This window comes from Saprolegnia parasitica (genome assembly GCF_000151545.1).
Source record: "Saprolegnia parasitica CBS 223.65 unplaced genomic scaffold supercont2.79, whole genome shotgun sequence".
In the NCBI taxonomy this organism is placed as follows: Eukaryota; Oomycota; class Saprolegniomycetes; order Saprolegniales; family Saprolegniaceae; genus Saprolegnia; species Saprolegnia parasitica.
Window position 1 is genome coordinate 152,754 of NW_012156473.1, and position 19,740 is coordinate 172,493.

Consider the following 19,740-nt stretch of genomic DNA (forward strand, 5'->3'; position numbering starts at 1 on the left):
GCTTGGACGTCGAATGCAGCAAGGTGTGGCTGCCCAGTGCTTTCTGCGGTGTGCTATTTTGTACGCGTTTGCTATTGGCGGCCGCTCTCTCTGTCTCGTACACGACCACCGGCACCAAGTAGCTGCCGTCGCTGGCCGTCGCGAGTTCAATTGTGGTGGACGACGCATGAAGCTCGCGGAGCGCGGTGACGCGGTGATGGCCGTCAAGAACAATGAAGAGTTGTCTTCGCCCATCAAGGTACTGGATGGCTGCAGCTGATTGGTCGATCTATAATCGGCGGGCTTGGATTGGCTGAAAAGACGGAGCCGGACGATCTTTTTGACCGCCGCAGCAGCCCAACGGTGCTGCTGGCCCACAGCTTCTTCGGCACGTCAAAAGTATCGGGTGACCTGCGGCACTAGACTAGCTGGAATGTAAAGAATGGTTTTCTGCAAGGACACGAAGCATGGTGAAGTTGATACTGTATACCACAAGAATGTACTCGGACAACATGGTTCTGTAGTCTGATGGGCTTGCGTAGTGCTTGGGATAAATGGCAGCGACTCGAAGCGTTGTCCCCTTGAGCTCGATCGCGATCAATGGCTTGGAATGACGTCGAGTACACCACGTCTTTTGAGTGCTAGATATTCTGACACGTCGATGCCTGCATGGTGCCTGCATGGTGCCAGTGTGGGCTCATGGACGTCGCTGTGGACAAGGACGTATCAACTTTGTTCTCGTACTACGTTTCTTCTTACAGCACTGTATATCTTGTGTTTACTTCTTCTTGGCCGGTGCCCGCGCGCGCTTGGGCGCCGACCCTGCGGGCTCCTTGCCCTTGCGCTTCGCAGGCGCCTTGCCCGCGGCTTTGGCGGGCGCTTTCTTTTGAAACTGCGACACATCGTCGTCGTCGTCGTCATTGTCACCGTCGTCGGCCATGAGACCGTCGTCGTCGCCGAGACCGTCGTCGTCTGCCGCGACCTTTTTGGACGTCTTCTTCTTTGCCGGGTTGGCCGCGAGGTTCGCTTCGACAAGCGCCTGCGACTTGTGCACACCCTTGTTGTACTTGCGCGTGAACGCACTCTTGGCCTTTGTATCGAGCTCGGCGTACGAGTGCCGCACGACGCCCGGGAACTTGAAGTGCTCCATGGACTCGGTCAAATCATCCTTGCTGATCTCGCACGCATCGAGCATATCGATGACCTCGTCCATGCTCTACAACCCGGCCAGTTCCTCTCTGATATATTGCTACCAATCGGTCGTACCTCGTCGCCGGCGAGGAGTCGCGTCAAGAGAATCTCCTTCATGAACGGAATGTAGTCCATCCGAATGGCTATAACGCAAGGGTTGATGATCGTCTCGAGCGCATCAAAACGAAAATGTACCGTTCCGGGCGCCGGACGCATGGCTGCGCATGCGGATCGAGAGCTCGCTGAGGAGTCGCTTGGCCTTGTTGGTCGACGAGTTCTTGCCCATCCATCTAGGTGTTCCTTTGTGCTTGCACCTGCATCGACGAGGCCACGCGTACGTACCGGGAGAACTCGGGGCGGCCCACAAAGCCTTCGGCATACGTACACGCGCCGACGTTGAGCGCGGCTTGCTTGGTCAAGAGGTCCCAGCGCTACACGTCCTTGTAAGCAATATTCCATCAAAAATAAACAAAAATAAAGGACCTGCTCCTTGCGAATGTAGACGCTGACGAGGTCGCTCTCGGCAATCATATCGGCTGCCAGAGTAATGTCATCGAGCTTCTCGTCCGACGACGTGCGCTTGCTCTGGATGCTTTGCATGTAGTTTTCTTGGACCATGAGCGGCATGAGGTCGTAGTCGACGAAATACGCTTCGTTGCGGGCCTCGAACGACGCGCCGCTCTTGAAGATGATTTGCGTGGCGCTAAACGGGTTGAGCCGCAGCACCTAATGTACGATGCCATGCATCAAACATTGTCTCCAGAAGGCAGCAATACCTCGTCCTTTTCCGACTGGTAAAAGTGCGTCATGACGTCATCGTACGTCATGACGGTCTTGGACCGGTTCCACATTTGCATCCAATTGAGCAATTGTCGAATGTCGTTGCCAAAGCGCTCGGCCGCTTCTTCCAGCGCGTTGCGTTCGATGCGCATGCCTTGCGCTGCGCCGATCGCGAGGAGCCGCGTCGCGATCTGTGTCTTTGTCGGCCGACGGAATTTAAGGTCGAGCGCGTGGTTGGCGAGCGACCGGACCTTTGGCGACTGCCGGTCGTTGCAGATGCACACGATCGGCGCCTTGCTCTTCTTGATGATCGCAATGAGCTCCGCCATGCCGCCCCGGTCGCCCGAGCTCATGCCGTCGACCTCGTCCATCACGATGAGCCGCTTCTTGAGCCCCATCTTGGTGGCCGAGCCGCCAAACGAGAGCGCCTGCGTCCCCACGATATCGGCGAGGCCCGACTGCAGCGTCTTCTTGGAGCGCGCATCACTCGCGTTGAGCTCGAGGATGTCCATGCCGACTTCGGCAGCCGCCAAGGCGGCGAGCGTCGTCTTGCCAATGCCAGGCGGGCCCGAGAGAAGCACAGTCTTCGCGCCCATGTTCTCGGTCATCTTGGGGTTGTAAGGCACCTTCTTCGTGCCCTTGACATGGACCGCGTCAAAGTCCCGGAGCCATTGGATGAGGCGCTTGGCGAGCTCGCCGTTGCCGATGATGTCGGCCATCGACTTGGGCTTGTGCTTGTCGGGCCAGAGCATGTCATCGACGACCCCGCCTTTTGCTTGCCTTTTCCATGGGCCGGAGCTGGCTTCACGGTCATGCGCTCGGCGCGCTCCGAGATCAAGTTGAAAAAGTCATTTTGGTTGAGAATCTTGATCGACTTGGCGACTGCGTCCTTGAACTTGGAGCTCACGGAGACCGAGTCGCCCGACTCAAGGAGCTCGCCGGCGACGAGGTACTTGACGTTGCGCGTCACGGACGACGCCACCGACCCGCCGTAGCGCTTGACCACCATCTCGGCCTCGTCGCGCGGCAAACTCGAGAGCACGCCCGAGAAGGCAAACGTGAGCCCTTCCAAGCAACCGGGCTTGCCGTCGGGCACGCGTACTCTACCTTTTGGCAAGTCCAGTGCCTCTTCCTTGGCTGCGGCTTGCTTGGCCATCTCCTTCGTCGCCGGCGCGGCCTTCTTCGCTTCCTTCTTCGCCGGCGCGTCCTTCTTCTCAGTAATGGGCTCGACGACCTTGGCCTTCTTGATGGGCTGGACTTCCTCGGCGTCCGAGTCCAAGTCGAGCTCGATGACCTTGCGCGACGACTTGGCCGGCGGGGCGGGCTCGGCGTCGGCCTTGGCCTTCCTCGCGCGCGTCGGCGCAGGCTCCTTCTTGGGCATGGCCTTCTTGGGCGAAGCCTTGGTCGGGCCGGGGGACTTGGCCGCGTCGGGCTTGGGCGCGCTGCCGGCCTTTGGCGCGAAGAAGCTGCGGATGTCCATGATACCTCGGGCAATCTGGGACTCTGGCCACCGCAATTCTCCCGCTATTTTTCGATCCCTCTCACAACGCATCCATCATATTGTATCGAGTCTCAGAGGTCTGTCGCCAAAACCAAATTTTTGTCAAGATCGCCAGCCTCATGCTCAACTTTCATTTAGCACGTAGCGAGCTTTAGCCGGTCGACGTCTCTTCGCCCGACGGAAGCGTGAGCCTTGCGCTGCCTCTTTACAAAGTCGGCTGGCAAAAGCTCTTGCGCTTGGCGGTTGGAGCTAGCTTGGCGGTTGGAGCGAGCTTGCGGTTGGAGCTGGCGGTTAGTTGTTGGTGTGGCTGAGACTGTTGCCCACCTTGAGAGCATCATCGATTGTTTGCTCGCTAGCTCCATCAAAATGGCCCTTTCATCAAAAGGGTCCTTACATCGTCTATAGATCTTGGCTCTATCACGCCTGCTACGTCAGCTCCAGCGACCTGAGGTCCATGAAGCACTGCTGGTTGGAGACCACGACGCTCGGACGTCGATTGGCGTTCATGCAAGAACGAGCTGTGCACGTCATGGCCATCTCGTTCGGTGCCCAATACACATATAATGCGACTCTGCACAAGTAAAACTAGATGATGGTGTCGTGTTGCGTTGGACTTATCTAGCTCATGGACGACTTCTTCGACTTCTTCTTCTTCTTCATGCCTTCGGGCTCGGGCTCTTCCTCGACGTCCTCGATCGGTCGCTTCTTCTCGTACATGGTGTAGTCGTCGGCTGCGTTGAGGTGGATGGCGCGAGCGGCGAGCTTGGGGTAGTGCACCTTCAATTGGTCGAGCCACTTGACCGCCATGCGCTTCCGGCCAGACCGCGTCTTGCGCCAGACGCGGTCAAAGTTGGCGTGCGAGCAGTAGTTTTGGGTGACCGCGATCGTGTCGTCCATGTTGTAGACTGCATGCCACCAGCCGCCGGGCACATAGACCGTGTCGCCCGGGTACTGGATGAACTCCATGTACTCGAGTTTCGGGTCCTTGGCCAGCATGCGCGGGAGCAAGTCGGCAAAGTAGTTGCCTGCCTCGTCGTCCTCGCCGGGGTATACGAGACCCTTTGCTTTGACGAGCGTCTTGTCGACGTGCGGCGGGAAGACGACCCAGCGCTTCCGGCCGACGAGGAGCGTGTTCCAGGCACTGGTGCCGAGCGGGTCGAGGTGCACGCACGTGCCGGACCGCTTGGGCCCGACGAGGAACCACCGGTACGGCGGCCGGCGCGACTCGCCGACGAGCGAGAAGAGGTCGTCGGGGAAGTAGCGCGGGACCTTGTAGTCGTGCAAGAGCTGCGTCGTTCCTTCTTGTCGTCAAAGGTCGAGTCGAAAATGTAGAGCGGACTGTCGTCGATCTGCGTCTTCATGTACTTGCAAAAGTACTTGAACTTCATGCGCAGCGTCTTGCCGTCGTCGTCCTCACCGACCTTGAGATTCGCGTGCTTGTAGTCCTTCTTGAGCTTCTACGTGCGCGCGTCCCATGTGCATGAGATACATTGCTGGATGATGATGATGATGGCATACCTTGAGATGCCAGTTGTCGCAGGCGGTCCAGCCTTCGTCTTCCGGGATCCCTTCAATGATGAGCGGCAGCATGGGCTTTTCGTACTCGTCAATGAAGCGCTGGACGCTCAGGTCCTTGCACGACTCGCGCGGAATGTCTTTGCTGCTGTCGATGGGCATATCGCAAATGTCCGAGCCGGCGAAGCCTTGGTTCGTCCATGCATCGAGCCGCATGTCTACGTGCATGCCATGAGCCCACGAAGATGACGCCATGGATGGCAGGCTTCAAGCAGCCGAGTTGCAGGTCGCGTACCGGTGCGGTGCTTGCGCTTGGCGTCGTCAATGATCGCCTGCACCTTGCTCGAGAGGCGCGGGGCAGGCACGGGCCGGTGGCGGTACGTCGTGCGCCCGCTCGCCTTGGCGGCCATCGGCGTCGTCGCCGGCGACCGACGGACGTCGGCGTGCGCGTTGGGCGACATCGAGCAAATTGAAGAATAAATGGCCAATCACGTTTCTCTAGCGCCGGCGCCGAATCCACCAACAATTTTAGCCAATCAGACAAAAGATACACTTTTGAGCCCGAGTCTCTCCCTTGGGAGTTGTTGGACTGGCTTGGCGATAGTATGTTTGCCAGCACCAATTGTCGACAGCTTCATCGACACTACTTCCAGCATATTGGTCTATGCTCGATAATTTCTCGTCCAGGAACGAGAAGGGTCGCTTCAACGCGGACTTGAAGCTGGAGTGGGACGCTCGTGATGATCGCAGTGCAATGTGGCGACTTCGTAATCGCTACGGCATGAAGGTAACCAACGGCTCGACGGCGACCATCATGCTCCCTTCCCACTGGATATGCTTCCGGTAGTCGCCTCGTGTTGGTCATGAAGGCTTGTGGCACAGGGGAAATCTGCTGAAACGCAGTCGTGAAACCACTCTGCTTTCTCGGATTTTGCGAACCAAACCATCTCATGTCGCTCAATACAGGGCGTGGAACACCGGCCTTATATCCATGCAGTCAGAGGGCTGGCACACGCCAAGGAGGCTGGCGGTACCCGCTGGACAACGAGGAGGTTCTGGGGCCAAGGTTGCCGTGGGGCCGGATAGTGGCGTCGCATCCGGATAGCCATGATACATTAGTGGCGTCGCATCCGGATAGCCATGATACATTAAATAAAATACAATACAAAAAACAAGATGTCGTGTCCATTTAATTTCTATCGCAAACACCAATAATCATTCGGCTCCAGATCGCGCACGATGTCAACCGAGCCGAAAGCCACGAAGGACCCGATCGACGCCGACGCCGACGCCGAGGACTTGGACGATGAGGACTACAACCCAGGTAGACGCTCCTGCATGTGATCGTGGTAGTATCCATCTACGCTAGAGCAAGACACGGAGGCTAAGGTCGAGGACGAGCTCGATGCGAAGGAGGAGCAAGAGTATGCTCACCCATCGGCTGGATCCAACCTCATGGTCTTCGCCATAGATTTCTGCGCAAGCACGCTGCCAAGCAGCCCGAGGTAGGCCATGACCTCCAAGAGATGGCGTGCTGAGGTCGATGCACAGGCCACGGGCGCGAGCAAGCGCAAGGTCGACGATCTCTGGGCCGACTTGAACGCCGACACGGCGGTCTCGGCCGCGTCGACGAGCAAAACGGCCAAGGTAGCCTACTGTTGTCGACGCGGTGTTGGCACATGGCGCCTGCGTAGCTACTGCACAAGCTCGTGCAAGGCCCACCGAAGAAGAAGAAGACGAAGACGGTCCACGACTTTCACATGCCCATCATGGGCTGCTCGGGCAAGTCGCGCGGGGACGCGCCGCTTAAACAAGCCGCGGCCGCGACCCACGTGCTCAAGTTTGCCGGTCAAGAGTACACGTACGCGTGCATTTTGTAGCGTCAATGCGGCAGCATACATATAGGGTCAAGAAGACGGCGGTCAAGAAGACGGGCCTGGACGCCGTTGTCGACGCCCTCCAGGAGCCCAAGAAGGTGTCGACCATCGAAAAGTCGTCGCTGGATTGGGACTCGTTCAAGGAGAAGGAAGGGATCGTCGACGAGCTCGAGCAGTACACCAAGGACGGGTACACTGCATTTCATATTACAGGATTCGATGCGGCTTCTAGGTACCTCGAGAAGAAGGACTTCTTACACCGCGTCGACTTGCGCAAGTTTGAGCTCGAGAAGGCCGAGCGTGAAAAGGTGCGCCGCGCCCAAGCCAACAGCTAAGCCAGTGACGTTGCATTATATTTTAAAAACTCTACTTTTAATGGGTTCGAGGCACCGCGATCGGCGCGCTGGCCTTGCTGAAGCCTCCTCGCGTGGCCCGGAGCCGAAAGACATAGCTCTTGCCCGGCTCCAAGCCGCCGACAGCACACGTGATGGTCGCGTCGCGGCGAGCAATGGCGACGTCGGCGCAGACTCGCCAGACACGGACGGGCCAGTCTCGGGAGACGTACAGCCGATGGTTCGCGTTCACCGGCGGCCGCGGCCACGGAGACAAGCACTTGTCGCGTCTCTGGCGTCCATCGCGCCAGTGGCGGCGCCCACGTTGCGGGGCGAAACCACTCGAGCCGCCGCGCCCGGATCGGCGGGCCGAGGCTCGACGTCGTCTTGGCCGAGCTGCCGACGTCGTCCGAGGACGCGGTCGAGACGACGGCGCAGAGACTGTCGTCGTCGCCGCCGTCGTGTTGTCGCTGGAGCGAAAAGTTGGGCGGCAGCTCGAGGCAGCGCGGGCGCCGGCGCAGGCGGAGGACGAGCGGCCGCGACGCGACCTTGAGCGCGGCGACTGTCTCGGGGAGGCCGCGGACGCGCGCGCCGTTGATGGCCACGAGGATGTCGCCACTCTATGCATACGCGCTATTCAATCCAGAAGGGTCGGCGTCGTACGTCAATGGGCGGGCCGCCGTCGAGCGCGGGTCCCGTCACGCCCTGGACGCGGATCGTGCGCTGGTCCATCTCGTGCAGCTCGAGCGTGAGACCGATCCGCGGCGCATCAAAGCGCACCTACGCGCCGCATCGGTGGCGCGGCCGAGAGCATCGACCTAGGTACCTCGTAGTCGTCAGCGTCCGAGACCCGGCGCAGCATGATGGCAACGAAGAAACAACAAATCTCGCCCGAAGGGTTGTGGACAGCATTAGTTACACCTGAGTCTACGCCATGGAGAAGCCCGTCACGTCCATCGCGGCCACCTGCGCGCATCATCATCCTCCTCGACAAACAACAAGTACGTCGCTCGACAAGCGTACCAGCGTGAGCGCGTTGTCGGGCAGGTCCAAGCTAATGGATTTGGATTGCAGTCAGTACGTACGAGTAGCCAGCGAAGATGATGACGCCTACCGGTTGCAGCAGGTGCGTGCGACGGGGTAAATCGTCGCGTCGGTCATGGGTACGACGCGAAGGGTAAAGTGACACAGCTTGCCGTCTCGGGTCGTTAAACCCTAATAGGTATGCCTGCATCCTGGCTCGGTTTGGCGAGAAGACGTACGCGGAAGCCCTGGAAGGGCACGCACGGACTGCCCGTCACAAACTGCAGCAGCCGCGCGCGCTGCGCAGGTGAAAAGCCAGCGACGATGTCCCAAAACCACGCGATCGTGTTCTGCTCGCAGTTGCCGCCGTAGATAAACGTGTGGCGCTTCCAGTCAGCCACGTCGATAACGTCGAGGCCTGTCAGTGCAAGCGCTTTAGCCTTCCGCGACAAGACGAACGACGAAGTACCGCAGAGCATAAGTCGGAGCTCTTCGTGGTCAAAGACCGAGAGCATCCGCGAGGGCAAAATGTCGTTGACGCCACCGAGAAACGCAGCGAGAGAAGCGGACGCGCGCGAGACGCAGCGGTGCTGGACGTAGCTCGCAACGAACGCCTCCTTGTTGTCGTTGGTGACGAGCACGTCGCGGCCGCCCGGCACCAAGTCGATGACGCTACCGTCGGGCGATAGGACACTACATGCAATAATCAACGCGTCGTCAGTGCCGATTTCCGTATAGGCAAAGTGGCCCAACCTAAAGTCGAGCGCCAGTGCTGCCACGTCATGATGCTCGGCCGTTACGAGCCAGTGCAAACTCGCGTGCAGCGACGGGTCCACGAAGCGCAGATCGTCGAGACCAAAGGGCATGCCCGCGAGATGCTTGAGGAGCACGACGTTGAAGCGCGCGGGCAGCGCATGCCCGTCAAAGAGGGCCCGGCCGATGAAGCGGCCAATGCCCCGGTACCACTACCCATTCATGTAGCATTTGACGGCGTTGGAACCAACAAACCTGTGGGTCCATCGCCGCGTCGATCTCGAGGGTATGGCCGTGCGTTGTCGTAAAATAACCGGTCGCTGGATCAAAGAGTGCGGAGGCCACCAGCGTGTACCACTCGCGCTCGAGGCCGCCCGCGTCGACGCCCGGCTCGTCATCAAAGCGCACCGAGAACGGCTTGTGCACGTCGGCCTCCGAGAGCGGATCAAGGACGCGGCACATGGCTTGCACAACGTCGCCATCGCCGTGCCGCGCCGTGCAAAGCGTGACAAACCGGTGCCGCTGCCCGGCCTTGAGCCACGCAACAGCTTTGAGAAACCACTGAAACTTTTGCGGAAACGGAAGCGCATGGACCGCGACGACGTCTTCCGACGCCTCTCGGCGGCGCGCGTTGAAAGAAGCGACCGTCTCGGGACGAACCGACGCGTCGTGCACGTGCACGACGTACGCGCTGGCCTCGAAGCGCTCGCCACGCACGTGCTGCCAGCGGTACTGGCCATTTGGTAGCACAAAGCGGTGCCAGTCGCGCCGGTGCCTACACGCGCACTTCGATCTTAGAGCACATTGCAGCACAACGGTCGTACTGCGCCGCCGACGTGGCTTTGGGCGTCGAAACGCAGACATAAGGCGTCGCGTTGCGTTGGTCGATGCCGCACAAGAGGCATGTGCTCGCGGCGCTGCTGTTGGCAAACGCACAGGCCGCGCACGTCCACGTGCCGGCCGCCGTGTCCCTAGTACATCGCGTTCGAGACAGACCGGTCAACCATAGTTGTAGCGTAGTACGTGGTGGCGAGGTCCTGGACCGTGTCGACGCCTGGGAGCAAGCTCACGCTGGCTCGTGTCCGGCCAACGTACTGGCAGACGCCCCACGCGACGAGGAGGACGAGCATGACGATGTACGTGGCGATGACAAAGACGTCCGTACCCATCCTTACGGCGCCCGATCGAAGCTGTGTTCTGTGCTGGGACCATGCGCCAGATGGGCCCGTTGTCACGCACGTTGCGTTTTTTGGACAGAAAAATACAGTGTCTGATTTACAGAGTATAGAGAGATTATGCAATACGACGACGATCTTACAAGCGGTTGACGTGGATGTTGGCGAGGTACGGCTCGACGACCTTCTGGATCGCGCCCGAGCGCACGAGGTCGAGGACGGCTTCGATGTCCGGCGCGATGTAGCGGTCCTTGTCCATGGCGGGCACGCGGCTGCGCACGAGGCGGTACACGGCCTCGAGCGCGTCCGTCGTCTTGAGCGGGCGGTGGAACTCGAGCGCCTGGCAGGCCGCGAGGAGCTCGATCGCGAGCACGGTTTCGACGTGCGTCACGACGGTCAGCGCCTTGCGCGCGGCGAAGCCACCCATCGAGACGTGGTCTTCCTTGCCGCCCGACGTCGAGAGCGAGTCGACCGACGACGGGTGGCAGAGCACCTTGTTCTCCGAGACCAAGGCCGCCGACGTGCAGTGGGCGATCATGAAGCCCGAGTTGAGACCGCCGTCCGCGACGAGGAACGCCGGGAGACCCGAGAGCGACGGGTTCACGAGGCGCTCGATGCGGCGCTCGCTGACGCTGGCGAGTTCGTGGACACCGATCGCGAGGAAGTCGAGCGCCTTGGCCGGGTACTCGCCGTGGAAGTTGCCGCCCGAGATGATAAAGCCACCGCCGCCGCGGTAGAACGTGTCGGACGTGCGCTTCATCGACCGGGCTTCCTTCTCGGTGAGGAGGCGCTTGAGGCGCGCGATCTCTTCGTTCGCGGCCGCCAAGTCGGCGGGCTTGGTCGCCGACTCGTGCTCGTCAATGAGCTCGGCCTGCTGCGGCGCAAAGTCGGTGGTCACGTCGGCCGAGCCCACAAACACCATCGGGTTGTCCGTCGCCGAGTTCATCTCGACGTTGATGATACCGCGCACGAACTCGATCGTGTCGTTGACGATGCCGTGGATCTGCGGCGCGCAGCGGAGCGTGTACGCGTCCTGGACCTTGCCCGCATAGTTGTGCGACTTGAAGAGTTCGGACGGCTTGTCCGCCTGCAGCAGCGTGCGGAGGCGGTCCGCGACCATGCGCTGGCCCTTGTGCGGACGCACTTCGTGGATGCGCGGGTGGAACGCGTTGACGGTACCCTTGAGCACTTCGAGCGTGAGCGCGACAGCAATGTCGGCGACTTCGGCGACGTTGGCGGCGCGCACGACGGCTTCGCAGCCGATCGACGTGATGAGCTGCGTGCCGTTGATCATCGCGAGGCCCTCCTTGGCCTTGAGCTGCACGGGGCGGAGGCCGCGCGCCTTGAGCACTTCGGCCGCGTCCTTGATCTTGTTGCCGTCCTTCGTGTCCCACATCTTGCCTTCGCCCATCATGCCGAGCGCGAGGTGCGCCAGCGGCGCAAGATCGCCGGACGCACCCACCGTGCCCTTCTCCGGCACGATCGAGAGGCAGTCGTTGTTGAACGCGTCGACGAGCTGCTCGAGCGTGTCGACGCTAATGCCGCTGTGGCCCTTGGCGAGCACGTTGATGCGCAGCGCGAGGAGCATGCGCGTGGCCGACGGCGAGAGCGGGCTGCCAACGCCCGACGAGTGCGACCGAATGAGGTTGTCCTGGAGCTCGTGGAGCTTGTCGGCCGAGATGACAATGTTCGAGAACAAGCCAAAGCCCGTGTTGATGCCATACGCGACTTTGTTTTCGGCGAGGATGTTGTCGACGACTTGGCGCGAGCTCTGCACCTTGGCCCACGCGTCGGCGCTCAGCGCGATCTTGGTCTCGCCCTTGGAGAGGAGGACGAGGTCCTCGGCCTCGAGCGAGAAGCCGTCAAGCGTAAGGGTCTTCGCGCTCATGTTGCTGTTGTCGTGCTTGCGGAAAGGCAAATTCGGAAATGAACTTTCCCCGCGCCCACCCACGCAAGATCGCATTCTCTTGGGCTTTGTATACAGCTGCATTAAGTGCGATACATGTGTGCTCCATTAAGTGCGCTTGCAACAGCTGGTGGCCAACTTCAAGGCTGGGGTCACGCGGGCGCGAGGTGTCCACGCCGGCGCTGGCGTCTGTGTTCGCCGTGGGCAGGATGCGAATGCCTCGTACGTACCTTGCACAAAAGAGTCGTACGGTACGTTGCCTGGAATGTGGCCATGAAGAGGTCGGTGACTTGGCGCCTGAAGCAGTCGCCCTCGTCGCGTGATCCATGTCGATCTTCATGACGTCACCGGGCACGGAACGCCGGTCGTGGCCATCTGGCAGCTGGTGGCGGCCTTTACTGGCGGCTACTGGCTGGCGCCTGGTGAGCCGCACGTTTGCTATCTTGATTTGCCACTTGGCACCATCTGCTACGGACGGTAAGGAAACCTCCTCCTTCCTTCGTCGTGCATCAACGAGACGACGCAAGCGGACGTTAAGGGTAGGTAGGACGATGTGTTAGTTGGTCGCGTACAAGGATGCTGGGACGACTAACTACTAAAGTCGCTCGAGTCACTCGGGCTGACCACGGGAGAGGCGACCTTCTGGCGCTTCGAAGGCCGGTCAACGTCCAACTCGCGTTTTTTCTTTCTAAAGCATTGCAGCATTTGGATCACGATCGCTACAGACTGCGGCCATGCGTACCGGTCTGCGTCTGTTACAGCAGCCGCCAACGGGCTCGGAGGTACGGAAGGCTTGGGCTTCTTCTGGGTCCTACGCAAACAAACGTATGGCACGGTGAGGCGTGTAGCCATCCGCGTCGGCGCCGCACCGGTCCGAGCGGTCGGCGGCCATCTTCTCACGACGGCTACAATAGTGGCAGGCGGCGCTCAATCCACCATGACACTTCCGAGCACATCAAACCTGGATGTCTTGTCTGCCGTCTCGCTACATCGCCATGACAAACCAAGTGAGATGTTGGGCGTAGAAGAGGAAGTGAGGTACCTCGACTTGGTGGCGGGTGACCCTTTCGCCATCGTCTCCTTCTTCATCCTGAGGAGCAGCCCACCGTCAGCACCATATTGGCTGAACTAGAGTACCGTTCACGACGTGCCTCGAGCATGGCGACGGTACGGGCCTTGGCAGGCGTCTCTGAACTACAATTTCGTGCTCGTTCTCATTCCACGCCAAGTCCATGCGATGGACGTACGTGGGCTTGACGCTTCGCTTTGCTAGGCCGCTGGACTCGGACTTGGTGTCCTTCTTGATGCTACGCAATATTGCAGTAGCGTGGTAAAGGGGCGGTGGTGTACCCAAGCTTGGAGATGAAAAGCGACGTCGCTGACGGTGGTGCTGGTGGCATGGCCGCACGCGGCTTCTTCTCGAGCGGGTGCTTGCTCTTCTCTGCGAGCTGGTGCTTGGATTTACTCGCAGCGTTGAGAATGGCTTGGGCGCCCGACTCTTTCTTGGCCTTGCGCGTGGCCATTTCGTGGCAGCTCGCGCTCGTGATGGTCGGAATCCACGTCGAGACCCTAGCGGCATCCATACATGACGCCACGAGAGGCTTGGAGAGAAAGAACAGACGTGGCCGGGTCCTGGAGATGTGGATGCGACCGAAAGTACTCGGACTGGAGCGCTTGCTCGGCGTTGAAGCGCTTCTTCGGGTCGATCTGCAGCAGCTTGTCGAGCAGCTCGAGAAAGCCTTTGGGCAGCGGCCGCTTGCGCTTCTCCGCCTTGCTGTTCATCATCGTCTTGAGCTGCCACGTGCGCTTGTCCGGTTGAATGAACTTTTCATAGTGGGGCAAGTGCGAGATGCCATTCACTTCTTCGACAGCGCTGCCACAGACGTCGATGATCTTGGCCATTTGATCGGCTTCGACCTTGCCCGCAAAGATGGGATGCCCGAGGAAGAGCTCGGCCATGACGCAGCTACGCCATCAATAAGACAAAGGACAACGACGAGCGTCGATTGCATCTACCCCGCGCTCCACATGTCGATGCTTCCGTCATAGTCGTTGCCGCCGAGAAGCAGCTCAGGGGCACGGTACCAGAGCGTGACCACCTAGCGTCGCGTTGAAGACAGAGGCCATCCAAGTAGGTAGCACCTTGTTGGTAAACTTGGGGTTCGTCCTCGCCGTGCGTGCAAGGCCATAGTCGGCGAGCTTGACCTCGTGGTCGGCCGTGAGAAGGATGTTGGAGCACTTGATGTCTCGATGGACGACGTCGCGCAGATGCATGTACTGTAGCGCTTCAAGGAGTTGCTTCATGATGTACTTGGCGGCGACTTCGGTAAAGACGTGGCCCGACTGAAGCAGACCCGTCAAGTCGTGCGGAACAAACTCGAGCACGAGGTAGATCGAACCGCTGGCGTAGTCGACGCCGGTCTCGGTCCCATGGTTCGAGTACGCGCTGTCGTCGGCGGCGGCGCCGCCACCGCCAAGATCGTCGTCGTTGTCGTCCTTCTGCTTGCTCACGACGACCTCTTTGAGCTGGACGAGGTTCGGGTGGCGCAGCGCCTTGAGCGCCGCGATCTCGCGCAGCGTCGTGATCGGGATGCCCTCGGCTTCGTTCAGCGTCTTGATCTTCTTCATGGCCACGCGCTCGCCCGTCGCCTTGTGCTTGGCCTCGTACACGCAGCCGTACGTGCCCGAGCCGACGCACTTGACCTTCTCGTAGACCTCGACGCTCCGCGTTCCGTAAGCCGCCGCCATGCCACTGCTGCTTGATGGACCCTGCGGAGATACCACACTATATATAGTTCAGTCAAATAGTGTCAATTAACACTATTCGCATGCAGTCCAAGAATTACACTAATTTAGGCATATAACATTGAAATAGTATGTCTTGCATGGTGTCCAAATGGTGTACTGGTGTGTTTTGTCGTATCCGGACAAAGACCGGTGGCAAAAGGTCGATCGACCAAGCAGGCGACGACGCATGCAGTACCTCGACGAATGCGTACACGAGATGCGGTTCTGCGCGGACAAGGTGCATGACGGCGATGGCTGCATGAGTCTGACGATGCATGTAGCTGCGCGGGTCCAAGCATGCGCTCATAGACGCGCTCGAGGCCATGCGCGACGAAGAGCTGCCCGTCGTCAAGTTTGTACGTCGCTCTGCGATCGTCCACTCCTCATGAGTGGATGTAGAAGCACAAGCTGCTGTACGAGGCGCATGAGAAGGAAGAAGACATCCGCGAGCGCAACCTCAAGAAGTTTGAAGCGCTCGAGAAGCAAGGTACGACATCCTCCTCTGCATGTGTGCTCATCTGCTGCTGTAGCCCACGAGATGCTTGACAAGATGCTTGCCGAGAAGAAGCAGCTCGAGACCGAGATGCGCCGGCAGTCGCAGCAGTTCCGCAACGTCATGGACCAGCGCGACGCCGACGTCGAGGTACATCGACTGGATGGCCAACGCAAAACCACGTGGTTCCGTAGGCAGAATACTCCAAGGCGCTCGGCCAACTCCACGACGAACTTGAAGATACGACGCAGGTAGATCCATCCATCCTACGCATTGAGGAACATGGGACGCTTCCTGTTCTAGCAATTGGAGCTGGCAATTCGGATCCGGGATGCCAAACACGCGCACTTGACCGACCTCCCAGCGCCGTCAACCGACTTGGACGAGCTTGTGGCGACGAATGCGGCGCTCAAGGCCCAAGTCGAAGACGCTAACGAAGACGTTGCAGCACTCAAGGACGAGTACCATGCGCTCAAGAACGCGCCGATCAAGCGCAAGCCGCAGGACGAGCTCGTCTCGGCCAAGTCCCGCGCCCTCGCCGAGAAAAAGGGTATTTGGTGTCCCTTCAAAGACAACGATCGCGAGTCGCAACTAGATGCGATGGAGTGTGTGCATCTGCAGCAAGAAATTCGCGTCCTCCAGCAAACCCACCAAACGATGCAAAACAAGGTAATAGTACCATCCTGCGTATCGACGTGGGGACCGATTGTATGCATGTGCCTTGCTGTAGTCGACACAGCGCCACTGGCTTGAGCTCCAAGTGCAAGAAAACAAGCGCGTCGAAGAAGCCATCGCCAACGTACGTTCTGCAAGCGTAGTATGTTGTGTGTTGATGCGGATGGGAGTAGGTCGCCGCCGAGATCGAGGCGACCAAGACCAACCTCGTCCAGACGTCCATCCGACTGCAGTCGCTGCTGCGGACACTGGCGTCGTCACCGACCGTCGGCGCGGTCATGACGCGTCTCTACGGGCTTTTTTCGGCGACGAACGTGACGCTTTCGGTCGCCGAGTGCTTGGCCGCAAGCCCGAGCGAGCCCGAAGGCAGGCAGGCGCTGCTCGAGCTCGAGCAAATGGGCCTCATTCGGCGCGAGAGCGACTTTATCACCAAGATCTAGACTCGATACAACTCGTGTAGCTTTACTTACCGCAAAGTCGTTCACAGGACAACACACACTGCGATCGACAACACTGTCGATCTGCGCTGGCTACTGGCAGCAGGCGCTTGCGAGCTAGGGTCGAAATGGTCTCATTGACTCGTGCAGTCTGGTGCGAGAGGCTGGTTGTCGGAACACTGCAGCTCTGCGCGCAATGGCCCACCATGTGTCAACAACCAAATATGGAGCCAGCGGCGGGAGCCAGATGCGGTAGAGGAGCTGTCTTAAATGCGAAGATGCGAGATCAAGTAAAGGAGTAAGTCCAACGTATATTAGATCGATGCGGGTACAGTTGACTAGGCTATGATCAGTATTAATCAAGGTTGGTCTCATGTCGTGACCGGGCCCGCTTGTGCAGCGGGTCCGGCCTACTCAGAAACGAGGAATTCCATCACAACCTAGAAGGCTGGACGAAATGAAATCATGTGCACTCGTTGCGCCAATATGGATGGATGCAGAAATATAGAGGACACATCATCGGTATTAATCAAGGTTGGTCTCATGTCGTGACCGAGCCCCGCTTGTGCAGCGGGTCCGGCCTACTCAGAAACGAGGAATTCCATCACAGCCAAAAAGGCTGGACGAAATAAAATCACACGTGTCAATCAAATGCAGAAATGTAAAAATGCAGAAAAAGTAGACAAAATGCAAGGATGCAACATGCAGATACACATGCAAGAGAAGAGACGCGCGGTGGCCGTCGTCGCAGGTCGCCGAGTCACGTCGTCGTCGTCGTTGTCGTCGTCGTAGTCGCCTCAAGGGTTGTTGATTGTTTCCACAGTCGAACGTTCGGAGTATATTAAAGTTTGTTGTGCTCTCACCGGCGACAACAGAGACGGCGACGACGACGACGACGTGACAGCGACTGCGAGGAGGATCATGGCCACGCGCGGTCGGTGCGATGCTAGGCAGAGACACGCCAGTGAAGGTGAGACAAGCCGTGGGAGGAGAGGAGGGTGGCGTCATGGAAGCAGCAGGTACCAGGTACGTGGTCCGAAGGGTGTCCCTCTTGGCTCTTGCATTTACAACTTAGTTTCGGGGATGTCGATCTCGCCTTCCGTGATGCGGCGCTGGATCTCGGTCGCGGCTTCGCCGTTGACCGTGCAGCCGAGCGACGCGGCCGTGCCGAGCATCTCCTTGACCGTGCCCGACAAGTGGCGGGCCATCGAGCGCGAGCGCATGGTGCGGGCGATGTCAATGACCGTCTCGAGCGTCAAGTTGCCATCGTGCTTGATGTTCTTGACCTTCTTGCGATCACGCGGCGGCTCCTTGAGGGCCTTGACGAGGAGCGACGAGGCCGACGGGATGAGCGAGACCGTCGCGACGCGGTTCACGATCGTGAGCTTGACCGTGACCGAGAGGCCCTTCCAGTCCTGCGTGGCCTTGCAAATGTCTTCGCCGACCTTCTTGGGCGAGAGACCGAGCGGACCGACCTTGGGCGCGAGCGCCGACGCGGGCGCGATTTCACCGCCCGTCGTACGGAGGATCACAACGCGTTCTTCGCCAGCCGGAGGAGGGGGAGCCATTGTTGTTTATAGAGAAATCAAAGAGAGACTGTGAGCCAAAATGCAATCTCGCCGGCTTGCGTCGCAAAGCGTACGAACCAACCAACTCGATTGTCCGAATTTCCGCCAAAGCCTAATTAGGACCGCGCCATTCGTTTGATTGGTCGAGCGCAAACGAGTGGTGCGTCCGGAAAACCTCTGCGAATGTATCTTTCGAGAAAACCTCTGAAAAGACATACTTGAAGATGCAGAGCTGGCGCGGCCTCGTGGCGTGGCGCCACCGCGTGCTGCAAAAACGACTCAAGCGCGACCCGCTCCGCGCGACCGAGAATGAGGAAGACTGGCTCTTCCTGTTGGAGGTAGGGGTATATGTGTAGCAGAGGCCGATCGATGTGGCGTACTAGCATCGACTGCTGCTCCATGCACTCGTGCTCTCGACAGACACGAACGCGTGCAGCGACCGGCGGCGGCGATGGATGCAAGAGCTCCTGGACGCGGGCGACGCAAACGCCCAAGGTCTCGACCGCCAGGTAGTAATTCAGTGCACACGTCGTCGATACATGCCGACTGAAACCGTGCAGGAACGAACGCTCCTGCACCACGCCGTGCTGCAAAACTGGGGCATTGACGACATTGCGTGGGTCGTAAAGTTGTTTCCGGGCGCGGCGGAAGACTGCGACGTACTCATACTGTCTACGATTCGTGCGATCTCACGCCACATACTATAATAGGGGTTTGCGCCCATCACGTACGCCACGTTGCGCGGGTGCTGCGACGAGGTCATTCTCCAAATGGCCATCGCCGTGGCCAAAGCCGTGTACGCCGACGCCTCGCAGAGCTTTGACGACGGCAACTACGAAGGCTGCAAGCGGGTACATTGGTTTCTGCGATCCTGAACGACTCGACATGTAATCTACATAGCTCCTCGCGACGGCGACCAAAGAAACGCTATCGGCCGTGCCACACTTTGACTATGCCCACGTGCAGGTCGCCGCCACCTTCACTACGAGTGGGTAAGATTGTCTTGTAGGCGGCGCTGGCCCTCGATGCCAAGGCGGCGAGCACCGAGCTCCTCGAATACTGGGCCGCGTTCATTGCGCTCTGGGGCTACTTTGACCCACCGGAAATCATCGAAGACTTGACGCCCAAGCGACGCGTGGCCCTCGGGTCGCACGTGGCGCTGACGGTCGCGGCCAAGGGCGAGCCGCTCTCGTACCAATGGTATTGCGGCGACGATGTGCTATCGGGCTGCACGAGCGCGACGCTCGACGTCACCGACAGCGCGGCACCCGAAGACGAAGGGCAGTACTGGTGCCGCATCACCAACTGGCGCGGCGGTGTCTGCTCGGCCATGCTGACGCTGCTCGTGCACGGTAGACAGCCACCAATCCATGCAACGGAGAATGACGTTATCCTAGATGACACGGTGGTTGTCGACCCGAGCACGCGCTATTACATTCCAAAAGACCAGCGGCGCGGCGCGTGCTTTAACGTGCTCGGCAACACGGGCGCGGTCCTTGAGCATGGCGGTGTCCAGCTTCTCGTGCCGCCAGGAAGCTTCCGCGTCGTCGATATGTACGACACCGACTTGGCGAGTACGCGCGGCATGGACGTGTGCATGCACGTGACAACGACAGCGCCCGATGTCGTGCAACCATCGCCCGACGAAGACTTCGGGGTCCTTGTGAGTCCCCTTGTAGCACTGCGTCCGACCGAGCTCGACGCGTTCCTGACACCATGGACGCTGCGATTGCCGCACAACGTGGCGT

At 59.5% G+C, this 19,740-nt stretch overlaps 10 protein-coding genes across 10 annotated transcripts; 3 read left to right on the forward strand and 7 right to left on the reverse strand.

The window, feature by feature from the left end:
- Window positions 1–709: 709 nt before the first annotated feature.
- On the reverse strand, window positions 710–3,430 carry SPRG_11725 (hypothetical protein; the record flags this gene model as incomplete). The annotated part of the gene is made up of 7 exons (XM_012351399.1): window positions 710–1,195; window positions 1,246–1,313; window positions 1,366–1,460; window positions 1,513–1,601; window positions 1,654–1,896; window positions 1,947–2,684; window positions 2,759–3,430. The coding sequence occupies 7 exons, from the start codon at window positions 3,428–3,430 to the stop codon at window positions 758–760; spliced, it is 2,343 nt and encodes a 780-aa protein (XP_012206789.1). The 3' UTR covers window positions 710–757.
- A 639-nt stretch (window positions 3,431–4,069) lies between these two features.
- Window positions 4,070–5,376, reverse strand: SPRG_11726 (hypothetical protein; the record flags this gene model as incomplete). Its single annotated transcript, XM_012351400.1, has 4 exons — window positions 4,070–4,749; window positions 4,791–4,908; window positions 4,970–5,184; window positions 5,262–5,376. The coding sequence occupies 4 exons, from the start codon at window positions 5,374–5,376 to the stop codon at window positions 4,070–4,072; spliced, it is 1,128 nt and encodes a 375-aa protein (XP_012206790.1).
- Window positions 5,377–6,184: 808 nt separating this feature from the next.
- Window positions 6,185–7,211, forward strand: SPRG_11727 (hypothetical protein). The gene is made up of 7 exons (XM_012351401.1): window positions 6,185–6,290; window positions 6,336–6,390; window positions 6,438–6,471; window positions 6,518–6,613; window positions 6,661–6,827; window positions 6,872–7,033; window positions 7,076–7,211. The coding sequence occupies exons 1-7, from the start codon at window positions 6,206–6,208 to the stop codon at window positions 7,176–7,178; spliced, it is 702 nt and encodes a 233-aa protein (XP_012206791.1). The 5' UTR covers window positions 6,185–6,205; the 3' UTR covers window positions 7,179–7,211.
- SPRG_11728 (hypothetical protein) lies at window positions 7,185–8,037 on the reverse strand (the record flags this gene model as incomplete). Its single annotated transcript, XM_012351402.1, has 4 exons — window positions 7,185–7,370; window positions 7,429–7,795; window positions 7,839–7,955; window positions 8,002–8,037. 4 exons carry the CDS (start codon window positions 8,035–8,037, stop codon window positions 7,216–7,218), a joined length of 675 nt encoding a protein of 224 aa, XP_012206792.1. The 3' UTR covers window positions 7,185–7,215.
- Window positions 8,038–8,285: 248 nt separating this feature from the next.
- SPRG_11729 (hypothetical protein) lies at window positions 8,286–10,120 on the reverse strand (the record flags this gene model as incomplete). The annotated part of the gene is made up of 7 exons (XM_012351403.1): window positions 8,286–8,390; window positions 8,438–8,616; window positions 8,668–8,891; window positions 8,952–9,163; window positions 9,207–9,726; window positions 9,776–9,922; window positions 9,975–10,120. 7 exons carry the CDS (start codon window positions 10,118–10,120, stop codon window positions 8,286–8,288), a joined length of 1,533 nt encoding a protein of 510 aa, XP_012206793.1.
- Window positions 10,121–10,199: 79 nt separating this feature from the next.
- On the reverse strand, window positions 10,200–12,052 carry SPRG_11730 (histidine ammonia-lyase). The gene has a single exon (XM_012351404.1). The coding sequence runs from the start codon at window positions 12,012–12,014 to the stop codon at window positions 10,266–10,268; it is 1,749 nt and encodes a 582-aa protein (XP_012206794.1). The 5' UTR covers window positions 12,015–12,052; the 3' UTR covers window positions 10,200–10,265.
- A 1,287-nt stretch (window positions 12,053–13,339) lies between these two features.
- Window positions 13,340–14,809, reverse strand: SPRG_11731 (CMGC/CDK/CRK7 protein kinase; the record flags this gene model as incomplete). Its single annotated transcript, XM_012351405.1, has 4 exons — window positions 14,175–14,809; window positions 14,049–14,131; window positions 13,654–13,998; window positions 13,340–13,601 (listed from the first exon to the last, which is right to left on the reverse strand). The coding sequence occupies exons 1-4, from the start codon at window positions 14,778–14,780 to the stop codon at window positions 13,340–13,342; spliced, it is 1,296 nt and encodes a 431-aa protein (XP_012206795.1). The 5' UTR covers window positions 14,781–14,809.
- A 227-nt stretch (window positions 14,810–15,036) lies between these two features.
- On the forward strand, window positions 15,037–16,460 carry SPRG_11732 (hypothetical protein; the record flags this gene model as incomplete). The annotated part of the gene is made up of 9 exons (XM_012351406.1): window positions 15,037–15,057; window positions 15,101–15,175; window positions 15,219–15,306; window positions 15,350–15,462; window positions 15,507–15,563; window positions 15,616–15,862; window positions 15,908–15,981; window positions 16,043–16,111; window positions 16,161–16,460. 9 exons carry the CDS (start codon window positions 15,037–15,039, stop codon window positions 16,425–16,427), a joined length of 1,011 nt encoding a protein of 336 aa, XP_012206796.1. The 3' UTR covers window positions 16,428–16,460.
- Window positions 16,461–17,446: 986 nt separating this feature from the next.
- On the reverse strand, window positions 17,447–18,083 carry SPRG_11733 (60S ribosomal protein L12). Its single transcript, XM_012351407.1, has one exon. It carries the CDS (start codon window positions 17,990–17,992, stop codon window positions 17,489–17,491), a length of 504 nt encoding a protein of 167 aa, XP_012206797.1. The 5' UTR covers window positions 17,993–18,083; the 3' UTR covers window positions 17,447–17,488.
- Window positions 18,084–18,216: 133 nt separating this feature from the next.
- Window positions 18,217–19,704, forward strand: SPRG_11734 (hypothetical protein; the record flags this gene model as incomplete). The annotated part of the gene is made up of 8 exons (XM_012351408.1): window positions 18,217–18,330; window positions 18,376–18,501; window positions 18,553–18,651; window positions 18,703–18,843; window positions 18,893–18,958; window positions 19,002–19,344; window positions 19,390–19,649; window positions 19,672–19,704. The coding sequence occupies 8 exons, from the start codon at window positions 18,217–18,219 to the stop codon at window positions 19,702–19,704; spliced, it is 1,182 nt and encodes a 393-aa protein (XP_012206798.1).
- Between the last annotated feature and the right edge of the window lie 36 nt (window positions 19,705–19,740).